General features: G+C 35.2%; 1 protein-coding gene across 1 annotated transcript in view; it reads left to right on the top strand.

The window, feature by feature from the left end:
• Nucleotides 1–12879, top strand: part of ADAMTS19 (ADAM metallopeptidase with thrombospondin type 1 motif 19) — a 151869-nt gene that overhangs the window by 74353 nt on the left and 64637 nt on the right. The window contains exon 8 of the mRNA XM_072859462.1: nt 216–321. Coding sequence (XP_072715563.1) covers nt 216–321 — 106 coding nt within the window. The remainder of the gene's footprint in view (nt 1–215; nt 322–12879) is intronic.

The raw sequence follows: 12879 nt of genomic DNA, 5'->3' as shown, positions 1-12879 counted from the left end.
ACTGCTTGCAATTTCTTTGCTATCTTTTATCCAATTTTGTGCTAAAATCAGTTGTTGTAGTTTATGAGTAAATAAACCTTTGTCAGGTATCTGTTTATGTATTTGGATGTCTCTGACCACAATAAGGTTTCAGACCCATTTGGAGTCAATAATGCCGTAATACATACCGTCAGTAATAACAAAAATTAATTGAATGTGGTGGTTATGTTTCCTAGGTATAGCATATCTGAGTGGAATGTGCAGTGAAAAACGAAAATGTATAATTGCAGAAGACAATGGTCTGAATCTCGCTTTTACCATTGCCCATGAAATGGGTCACAAGTAAGTATGTGGATAACAAACCCTAGTGTTTGTTTGCATGTAATATTACTATGATTTTATTAATTTGATTGTGTACTTCATTTTGTCCTTTTTCCTTTTAGGAAGGCTTTGAAATTTGATGAAAAATTTGGAAAACAATGTTTTTTTAATTTATAATAGTAGTGACATGTATTGGTATATAGTATGTAAATTAAGAAAATGTTTACAACTTGGACTAATACAGGAATCTTTATAGCTACACAATAACTAGGTTAGCTGGAAGAACTGACATTGTCTAGAGGAAAAGTAGGTGCCCCAAGATGTTTTTTCTTTTGGGACTGTGGTATTGTGTGTCAGATCCAGCTCTGACTATTGTTGCCAGCAAACATTTTAATGAGATCATGAGTTGGAGGAGCCCTTATTTGATTTCACTTTCTCAGGATAGATCCCATTAAAGTGTATAATGATCATCAGTCATCTCAACATGAATATTGTGTTTTTCTCCCCTTAATAGAAAAGGACGACAAAGTGAAGGTAAAGGTAACTATCCTTCACAATTGGATTGGATGTTTTTACTCATTCCATGAGGAATACTTTGAAGCAAAAGTGAAGCATTCTCATTTTGCAATAATCAAATTTGTTAGTGAAAGTTGTATTCAATTCTTGGCTTCAGTACTTGTTAAATAAAAATAAATAGGAGAGTCCTTATTTTACAAACAAAATAAAATAAAATAAAATAAAAGGGAGGTGCATATTCATCTGTCATTTTTACCTGTAGTGTCTGCTCCAGGTATCTGTGCGTGCATTTTTAGAAAAGCAGCTTCAGAGTGACAACAGAGAGGGATCCTTTGTTAAATCCTTTGAATCTCTAAACATTGAGGTTAGGTAACTTAGGACAAACACTTTGAATTGAAAGTGATTTGACTTAAATTTTGTTAAAGCTGTCTGCGAATGGAGGTCATAGCATCTAATGTTGAAACACACAGTTGATTACAAGGAAGAATTTGAACTTAAAATATTTCCATTTAAAATTTTTCCTGCATGCAAAATAAGCGAATACAGAGCAATTATATAAGTTGGAGGGAAAGAGGGACATGAGTAGGAGATGCTGCATGAAATTGATCTTTTCTGCTTTTTTGTTTTTTTGAGTTTTCGTAACTGCAGAAAGCAACTCCAGGTTAATATAAGCCAGCCTGTTTGAGTGGTAGTTATGATAAAGGAAAGACTTCAACAGAAAAACTTGTTTGTGTTTTGTAGCCACATGCTGTCCTTTTTCTTTTTTTCACTGTAGTGTTTGCTAATATTAGAATGGGGGGTGGGTAGAGGAAGACTTATTTTCTGTACCCTTGTTGTTCTGACAGTAAACCTAGGATGAGGGGAAACAAACAGTAACTGAATTTGCAGTTCTGCAGATAAGTTCACTGATGGAGTAAATTAGCAACTTGTTTGCGGCAGGCATGATCATACCAGATAATTTAAAGAAATATAAGTACTGCTTTATGCCCTGAACAATAAAAATATGTTTAGAGAATAAAAAGCTTGGCAGCAGAATTACTGCATTTGAAAAAAGAGGCATCTTGATCAAAATGAAATGTAACACCTTATGCTTCCTGAGAAATGGTGATGTACAAAATCCAAGATGCACAAAACAGGAAGCAGGTACAAAATTTTTGCAAAGTTATAGGCGATGTGTTGGTTCTGCACTAGCAAATTTGAGAATGTGGGATACTGATCTTATAAAGAAGGTTTTGTCTTGCAGCAGACAAGTCCGACCTATCTTTGACATTCTAAGGCCTACTGGATGCCAAACAGAGTCTGGAACAAGTTAGACAGGGAAGCTTACTGTTGCTGCCTAGCAGTTCTCCCAAGACTGCTGCACAGGCCAGGCTCTATAACCCTTGTTGCGTTCAGTCCTCAACTTGAAATATTGTCATGGCTTTGCATTGCTGTGGGACTGAGAAAGAGAAAGGATTTAGCATGATCTTCCTACAGGGACATAAAAAACTAAATTGCTGATATATGAATCCTGGGAAAAAATGTTAAAGGTTACAGTATGAAATTTCGGAACTTTCAAATCCCTCCATATTAATTAAAATAAATGTGGAAAAACATATAATTATGATACCCCAGCCATCATATTCTAACAGTAATAATGGCATTTGGATGTCCTTAGAGACACTCTCACATTCTCTGCAGGTACTGTAACAGACATTTAAAAACAATGCAAATAAAGAATAAACCAAATCTGGTTTCAGAGTAAAGGACAGGATGTTATTTGAACCACACATTTCTTCACGAAATTCAACCTTATGAAGGCTAGTAACAAGCCACGTAGAAATTAGGAAGACTACCACAAAAGTGAAAGAGTAGGTAGCCAGAGATATATAAACAGCTGCCACAAAAAATAAGGGGCAACCTTCAGTGCAAAACATGCAGAGGCATTTAGCTTGATCCCTGCTTCATTATGGAGCCAGAGTCCTTAGCTATTACAATCTAAGAGAGAGTGGTCTTTCCCCAAAGAGAGTAAGGTGATATTCGTGAGACATTTGTTTTCTCTGCATGACTGTCTCTGTCTGCTGGCCTCACCCTGGCAATTGTGAAGAGCACCCTAGAAGTAATTGACCCTCTGTGGAGAGACAATATTTGAAGACAAACATTTGAATGAAGGTCCCATTGAAAAGGACCTCAAGAGATTCAAATGTAACTAGAGTATTTCTCACAGAGGTTTGTCCTGCTTGTTCTTAACTGTCTCAGAAATGGAGATTAAATGATCACCATCTAGACCAGGCATAAGTCTTTTCCTCTTTCAGCACATCATGTTTTCTAGAAAATTTTCACAAACTCTTTCTGAATCTTGAAGTCACTTAATGATTACCTTCTTTTTTTGCCTATTATCTTTAACCATTATAGTTGCTCTTGTTGTTATGAAGAGAGTCATATTCAGCAGCATAGGAGAAGCGGAAACTTTCTCAAAGACTCTGCCTCTCAAAGTACAAAGAAAAAAGCCCTTAATTTTTTTGTCTTCTGTACAGCAAATAATAAACTTGCCCATAAATTATCATTCAAATAGACTCAAAATGTATGCAATATAGATTGTAGTTTTTCACTGATCAGCCTGAGAACATAAAGAAACAAATGCATTCACAACTGCTATGATTTTGATGAGTATAGAAGCACCTTTGAAAAAGATAACAGTTCGCTTTTGGAGGACTTGCTTTTATATACCAAACGCCATGCTGTTATCTATATATTTGAAATTCATTTGTCTCTGATAAAATCTTATGATCATGTGCAAACTCAGAACAATTCTGCAGACCTCTAATGTCACTGACATCAATCGCATAATTATGGGTTTAGGACACTTTGGGGGAATGGGGTATACGCCCTGTGATGAAATCTAGGTTTGCTTGCACAGGAACACAGTCGAAGAATTACAGTTAATTGTATTGAATACTTCTGATACATGGATGTTTATTAAGAGTTGTGTTGTGATTTCCTTCCAATTAAAACAAAAATATTCTCAATGAAATATAATGGCAAACTAAACCTTACATTGCGATACGAAGTGTCTGCGTTCTAGCCATGTATATCTGAAAGCAGATGATATTTTAATGACATTCAGAATTAATGTTGTAAGTCAACAACTGATTTTTGCTCCATCTTGAAATATTAGGAGCCAGTATGTGTAATGAGAGATTAAAAACTGTAACACATTAATGGATTTGGTTTTAATAATAAAATCCTATTTATTAAAATAAATTTAATGAACAATTATGTAATTATATAATGAAGTCATATTACAGAGTAAAAACTAACAACAATGAATTAAAAGATATTGTCTCCATGTGGAGAACAGAGAGAAGACAGAGAATGCTATTATTTCAGTTATCAAGTAACACTTATATCTCCATTTTACTTACATGATTGCTGTCTGTGGGATATGACTCCTTCTTAAGCATGGAGAAATAAAGGATAGGTGTAAACTGCAGTATCTCAAAATACATTAATTAACAATTATTATGTGCTCTAAGTTTACTTCAAAAGTTGTTTTAAATAGTTGAAAGAGTTACTGGTAGAATTTCTCAGGATCAATTTTATACACATCCGCATTCTTTTTCTGGTAAGCATTTTGTGAAATATGAAATGTACCTATTTTTAAAATTCAGGGTATTCTACCAGGTATTTTGTAGTTCCAAACAGTAAGTCTGTGGAATTTTTCAATCACCTACTTAATAACTTATAAGCAAACAAAATCTATTTTTTGTGACAATAGTAAATTGTGTGAAATCCAGTCGAACTTGAAGAGAGTTTTAAATGGGAGATTAAGAAATGCTAATGGAGCATCAGTTATTCCATGCATTTTTGTTATCACAGTCCAAAATATGATGACAGAACACAATAAAATCAACAAGAATAGTAAAAGCAACTGTGTACCAATCCTTGTGAATGAGTTACTAATGTGGAGTAGGAAATCTCATTAAAGTAACTACAAAAAGAGCTATCTTGATATTTATAAGGTTAAAGTAGAATTATACAATTGAATTTGTGTTTAACAAGGAATAAGATTGGCACATGGAAAGCAAAGGTATTAATTAGGTTTGATAGAAGACCTTACATCTTGAAAATCATGTAATCACAAGTATAATGAGAAACTTCAGGAGCAGTAGTGGTCGCTTCCACTGATAAAACTGTGCACATTAGGTTTCATATTAGTAAGGATCACTAAACTAAGGCATTCGACACTTTGTCTCAGATGTTAAGTCAAAGTATTTGTTTAGCATTTATTTTGATCCCTTATCATTCAGCTGTGAGAGAAAGAATGAAGCCTTACTTGATACCTTGGGTGGATATGCAAAGAGGCCACCCACTGTTTACATTTTAATGACTTTTTCTACCTTGAGGAAGAAGCATAGAGAGGTTTTACAGGATAGTGGCGCTGTTTTTCTCTTTCCAAAATCTGTGGGGTATACCAAGAATTTTGAGTCTCCTGCCTCTTAGTCCAGCAACTTTCTCAAAGGTTACATTCACCCGGAGAGGGGTTTGGGGATTCACTGGGAAAAAATAGAAGAAGAAAGCTCTCTGTCTACTTGGTCAGTGATAGCAGCCTTTCTTACGAACGATGAAAGAGTCCCTCCCCTTGTATGTGACTTCCCCTTTTCTGGGACAGACTACAAAGGCAGAATTTGTAATTCCTACTAACTCATGATAAGCATAGCTTTTTATTTTGTTTCCCAAACAGGGAAACGTATCTATATTGGGCCTGTAATTGTCAGTATCTGTATGAACAGAATACACTTTTCATTCCTGAAAACAGAATTTAGATGAACAATCCATGATTTGAATCACACTGCTGAAATTACCTGCTTCCACAGGACCTTTCTCTTCTTACATGAGATAGTTGACTTCTAGCTATGCAACAGATTGTCCCGTTCTTATTTGGATAATTATTCAATTACATTTATTTTACAGTCCAGAATGTGTCATAAGTATTTTTTTAGAATAAATTAGAACGTAAAAAAGTGACACTTCAATGCTGTTGTACCACAAAGGAAGAATAATACTTTTTATCTGTAGTGCAATTTTCTGCTCTGAGAAGGCAGCCAAATTAATTTTTCTGAATGCTCAGAACATTTTTGTTGATTAAGAAATGAACCATAAATTAAATAATATATGATCTCAGGACAGTGGACCACAGTATGAAATTATGAAGTAAGCAATTGTTGAAGTTGAAAACCTATTTCCTGCAGAAATAAACGCAGGTGTGGTAAGTTGAAGAATAGTTTTGAAACAAAAACTGGTGAAAGTACTAAGGAGCTCATGCTGTAGGAGGTGGTCTTTTGAGATTCCTCAATTGCAGAAATGTTTCAGTGCAAGTACAGTTCCTTTGCAACTGCCTTCATTAGTAGAGTATGTTTCCCAAGTTTGTGCTGCAATCAGTTACTCAGGCTTTTGATTTGAGTGAAAGAGTAAAAATATGAAACTACTAAGTTCAACATGACTATAATATATTTTATTAATGTTTTCAATTATCTTTTTTTTTCCAGCTTCAGGCCTTCTCTTCTAAAATATTACAACTTTTAAGCCTCTGCTTTCATTTTTTTTGGATTTTTTTCACTAATGCTGACTTATAAATTATTTCTTTGTAATGAGCAAGTTAAGAGCCAGCAGGATTTCTGAATTTATTGATCTAGGAGGCTGAGAAATTAATTTCTTGGCACCCATAAAGGCTTTTTCTCTATTTTGGCTTTAAAATACCAACTTTACTGTTGGTTGGGACCTTCTTATTTCAGGTTACGCTTTTCTATCTCCTCTTTCCTTGATGTAAAACTGTTCCTCCCTTTCTGTCTGTAACTCCTATACAGAAAGACATAGGCCTTCTAATTCAAATACATGCTCTTAAAATTTTGGATGGTTTTTACCGTTGTTTGTGTAATTTGTATACCAGCATGAAGGAGACAGGCTAGCAAAATTTTGGAGCCCTGTCATTCCAAGCACCGGAATATTTAAATGTGATAAAATCCCTTCATAGTTATAAGCATAAACAGTAAGTGAACAAATTTCTAGGAAGTATAGACGAATATCAAAATATACCTATCTTTTATATGCTGTGCATAGCATTTCTCTTAAAGTAGATCTGCGTAAGAGAGATACCGTGATGTCATATATTTAGCTAACTCTGATTTGTTGAAAAATTATTGACTTAAAAGATGTTTGCAAAGTGTAGGTTATTTAACCAAGGGTATATTGAGCTGACATGTTAGGATAGTTACTCCATTTACTGATAATTAAGCTAAGCCTTTATTCAGTAATGGCCATAATATCACTCTGCGATCCCTTTCTCTCAGACCTCTTGCTTCCCAGCGTCCTGACTCAGGTTATCTTGGGGTCCTACAATGTCGGGTGTTTCCATGGCAGTGACTACTGAGTAAGAAAGAAGGAACTGCAGAACTGTTGTATCACTGGGGACCGTGCTGGTAACCTGTCCCCAAATAATCTACTCGCTTCCTTCTCTCTCGCATAAATCCCTGATCCGATGGGCTAAAGAAGCAGTGGATAGAAGGTGCAGGGGCAGTGCCTGTCATTGTGGCCTCCTCCCAGCTGCACAGACTCTCTCATTTTCCCCCCATTCCTTCTTCCCTTAATTTTTCTGTCCTTTTTTGGCTAACTGTCCAAAGCTGGGTTTCTCAGTCCAGGTTTAGATATGTAGATACAGATATTAATCTATCTGTAGATATAGAAATATCCATAGATTCAGGTAGTTGGATACAGAAGCAGCCTGACTGTCAGAGATGCTGAGCTTCAACTGTTTTGACTGATTTTCATCATTATTGAGTTTTTTTGTTCAAAATAAGGTTATTGTTGACTGTCAACTGAAGTGCAGACACGGGAACCTAACTTTGAGCAATCCAATTTGAAAAGCACAGCTGCAGTTTACAAAATTGAGCTTTATAATGATTTTAAAAATACATGCACAACAAACTATAAGAAATTATCTTTCCCATACATGTATTTATGTCACTGACAGATTTACAGAGAAAGGGCTATACTTGTCTGCAGTTTGTGGATAGCTGCATAAAACATGGACTTATTTTTGGTATTGTTTTACTATCTGTGGTAACATTTTCTGTCCTGTTTGTTCAAAAATGTTCACTTTATAGGAAATGTTATCTATCAGGCATAGTACTTATTTAATAAAAAACTAGTTGTATTAAATTTGCTCTTACAAGAAAGACACAATGCTCCCCCTTTTCTTTGTTACTTAGTTTATTGTTTTGATAAAAGGTACTAGGGGGTTTTCACTTTGTATTGCATTGCAGCATTACATATTCTTTATTTCAAACATGAGAATCGTGTTTATATGAGAATCACCCCGGTAATTTCATCACAAATGCTGCCCTTTTTTCTGTTAGATTAGGAAAAGAATCCATAAGATAACTGTTCAAAACTATTGCAGTAACGACGCGACAGTGTGCTGACTGATCTTTAAAGCCTTTTTTTAAATCTCTCTCTCTTTTTAACTTACTTTAATGAAGTTCAAAGTATCAGTTGGATGTTCAACCATACAAGCAGGACATTTAATAACCCTCCAATGACAGTAAATATAAGGTAATGTCAAAAAATAGCACTGTCCCAAAAAAGCAGTCACCTTGGATTCTGTCATTCAGTTTTCATGCTTTGGCAGGTAAGTTCTTTCAAAATCAATAGTTTCTGGTCTTCCTGCATGCATATCAAAGTAGACATCTGTGTTCCACAGTCATGAAGTTATGCTGATTTCAGTCAGCCTGGGATCTCCTTGGGCAGATGTGTACACCATGCCAAACTTCCCAGTGGTCTGGAAATTGTCCAACAAAACACATTTGCCATTAGAGATGACAGAAGAGGATGCAGTTTATTACAAACTTTGCATTTCCATTTACCCTTACTCTCAAAATTGATATGGTGATTTGAAACCATGAAAAAAAAATGGTTTTGCTTAGTCCAATTCTAAGAACAGACAGAGGCTCAAGAAAGATCGTACTTTATGCAAACACATCACAACAATGCCTAGCAGAAATCAAGCCTCACTAGCCTTTTGCTGGTAGCTAGACAGCTGAAGAAAGAAACAGCACAGGAAGAAGTGAAGCACTGAGACAGGGAAGTAGCACTGCATCAGCATTTTTAGTAAGTTAAAAAGATATGGTACTTGAAATGTAGATTAGTCAACTCTTTCTCTAGCAAGGTATCAAGGCTTCCTTTTCTGTCAGACTGTAATGTTCCAGGATGGATTTATAGGTAATTTTCCTTAGAATAGCATTTGTAAACTGAGCAGTTAGTAACCGAACAACAGCCTACAGGATGCATAAGCTTAACTGATAGTCTGATACATTTAAAATAGCTGTGAAACAGTTGGAAAAAGATTGTAATAGTGTCAATGTTTTTTGTTAATAAGACTTCATTTTTTTTGTCTATTCACTGAGTACATGATAGCTCAAAGTCTTTTTCCTGATTACATATTTTGTTCAATTTGAAGACATGTTATATGTCAGTGTTTTTCCTTGGCATAAGATTAGTCATAAACTGTAGACATAATTGTTTATCTTGAAATAGTGCAGTTTGCAGGATGTGGCATGGGTATTGTATTTGCCAGAGTTGAATACTTTTCCTGTATCATATACGCTCTGTAAAAAAATTCAGCAGGGGACCATATGTACCTTCGTGTTATGATGCTAAATAAGTCTGTCACATCAAAGCTTTAAATTATTTATATACTTAAGTCAAAGGACCATGACACCATGCTATGTCCAGATCCAGCTTCTTGAAGCATGCTGGTAGAATTGTTGGAGTGATAGCGAAGAAAGCTGTTTTGCAGAAGTTACCAACTCAGCTGGACAGTAGCATGCGGTATATGTTAATGTCCGTATATTAATATACATGTTGTATTTTTTACAATGTGTAAAAAATCACATGTGTAGCGATCGTTTATAAAAATATGAATTTTGAAAGAAATCAGATGGCACCCTGTTCCTACCACACATCACACGTGTAAACTGGCAGCAGCATTCAGAGGTTTACCTTCTCCTTCACAAAGGGAAAGTTTTTTCAATAATTTTCATTCTGTCATGAGCTTAAACTAGTACTATTATCCTGGATCTGCAGTTTACACTCATCATTCCTCTGCTGCTTATATCTCTTGGGCTGAACTGTTATCTTTTAGGATTTGGGAGTCTATTTATTATACTGAGTATTCAAAAACCTACCCCTGGTTCCTTGAGTACTTGCTACCTAATCCATCTCTTATTTCCTAACCTGTCTCATGTTATTGACTGTAAAATTCTGAACAGCAGTAGTTCCCTGTAATCTTTTTAATTCTAGGGTTTTTTTAATTTACAGATAGACCTGAAGTAATTCTCCACATCTATCTGAACTCTCACAATTAATTGCTCCTATATTAAGTTTTTTATACTGCTTAGTCTTTGTGCCTGCATTGCCTGTTTTTAGTTTAATAGCGTCATTCTTGTTCAGCTGCAGTACCCTGCATGTAAGTGGAACGTGGTGCTGATAATCAGGTCATCATCTGCCGTTTGCAAAGCACAATGAAAATAATGAATAAATAATAAAAAACTTTCCACCTGGAAGAGTGTGGGGTCACTGAGCAAATCCATGATGCCATGAATGTAGGACATGTAGGAGAATTTTGGGGTCCTGTAGTGAGGAGAAATAGAAAATAGCATTTTACAATGCAGATGTAATTCTTCCCAGAAGGTGTGTGCATAGCCTTATTTAACTTATTTAAATATAGCATAATGACTGAGGACCCTTTACTTAGACTTAAAAGAGCTTTCATTTCTTAATACTCGGCTATGATCAAATCAAATCAAATCAAAGTGTGGTATTTGGTACTTTTTCGCTATGTGGGTTGACACTGGAATGCACTTTGTTCCTGCAAGAATATAACCTGTTCCCTTGATGGTAGGAGAGATGCTGTTGTCTATCTTGAATCCATCTGTGCACATATAATTGCATCAGTAGTGTATTGTAAAAGAGTTACTTTTTAATAGAAAAACGGAACTGATATTTATCTCCCACTTTCAGTGGTGTGAGTTGTTAATTCTGACTTCTAAGCACAGAGAAATTAAGGATTTTTCTTTGTACTATTCCTACTGCACATTAAACATCAACAGGGATCATCTTCAAAATTTAGCAGAGGTTGTTCCAACTTTCTGCATGATATCACAAAGAAAAATCTGGCAGTGTTTATTAAACAAGTTTTAGAGGTTTTATTAGATAAAAATATTTTTTCAGTTGACTTGACAACCATGTATAATGTTAGTGGAGTTTATTTGACCAAGGCTCTTTGTCAGAATACTTTTAAACTGAGATTATTAAAATATAGTTTAGTTGCATAGTGTGAGTTGAAATATTGCTAATATTTTAGCTGGGGAATGCATTCCATAGGATGCTTCCTACTTTCATATTATATCTGCCATATATAATCTTTAACCAGAATGGGTGGAGCATTTTTATATATCAGCGAAAAAATAAAGCTTCTGTTCTTAGAACAGAATTTGATTTATTTCCATGTAGATATGGTCTACTACCTGTTAAAGTACAGCACTGTCTTCTTTGTTAATTATGTTTCATCAGACTGTTACAAAGTTATCCTCTTACCCTAAACTCACTTGTCTTCGTCCCACATGCACATGGTGTTGCTTTACTCTTGCATGAGGCTGAATGATCACAGCTGTGGGAGAGAGGAACTTGCTGACAAAGAGGGCAATGTGCCCAATGCTAGCATAATAAATTCTATAGGAAGAGCACAGAACAGCACCTTACACAGACACAGTTTCTGCAGTCCCTTTGCTTTAGTGAAAGGATGTAGTTTTCTCTTTCATGTAGCCAGTACAGCAAGGAAGGCTAGAAAATACCATGGCCACCAATGTGAGCATCAAATATTGTTACAGCCTTGATTGTTAATGAAGAAGCAGATATACATGCTTACATGACTTACTCTCTTGCTGGATAGGAAGATAACAATGACTGTTCAGCTTCTTTCTTTCACCACACACATAATGTGATGTGGTGAACGAAATCAGAAATCATTACTACTGCATACCTACTTTTATGTGAACTTGTAATTGATACTAGGTCAGGTAAAAGTATGCAGTCATTACCATGCTATAGAAGAGGTCAACAGTACATATTGAGGAAAAGATTTCCGAGAATGTTTAAGAGCAGGTTCTGTTGCTACTTTAGCATGCTCCTCACATACTATCTTGCAATTTAAATAGTTGATGTTAACATAATGACCTGTACTTCCCCTTTGGAGCAGCTATTCATTCTCATAGTCGAAGGCTTCAATAGTGTTCTTCACTACTTACTGGATATTTTGTTCTGTGTACTTAATTTGGAGGTGGAAGATTATGGAGCAATGAATCCTATTGGATTAGTGCAGATACTTTAAACTACCTTTGAATGTCAAAGCAGAATAGGAGAAGTGTTACAAAAGTATAGCAGCTGAAGTATTGGAAGACGGTTGGAATTACATGTTTTTATTTGTGCTTAATGTTGCTGATATAGACAGCTGTTACAAGTACAACAGTTTTTACCACTTCTTACCTTAAAAGACAATGTTGTCCTCAGAATTCATATACCGATACACTATAGAGAACACTTCTGTGGTAGTAGATTGGAAAAAAGGGTTACGCTGATGTTTGTCTGTAATGGTGGCTAGTGGAATTGTTTTTTGAAACAGTGAAGACCTTGGTTCAGGTCAGCACACATTTTTCTGGGTGATTTTACAGATTAGTTTGTGGCAAAATCTGACTTCAAGAATTGCTCTTCAGAGTGGATGGGAAACAATAGTAATCAGAAAATAGGGGTTTTTTTAAATTTTTATTTTTAAAAAATGTTTTAAATAACATATAAATGTGTTAATTACCACCCTGCATAAATGGGAGCCATCAATTCTATAATAAATTGTACCAACAAGGTTTTGTGTACTTGTATGTTGTAAATACTTTATTTCAAATCATAGTGTATATATGATAGTGATAAATGAGTACTTTTGCAGTAAGGAAGTATATAGCTTGAAGACCTGTA

Source organism: Ciconia boyciana, chromosome 4 (assembly GCF_034638445.1).
Source record: "Ciconia boyciana chromosome 4, ASM3463844v1, whole genome shotgun sequence".
NCBI lineage: Eukaryota > Metazoa > Chordata > Aves > Ciconiiformes > Ciconiidae > Ciconia > Ciconia boyciana.
The sequence above is the reverse complement of the archived record's forward strand: the minus strand, read 5'-3'. Positions and strand labels throughout refer to the sequence as shown.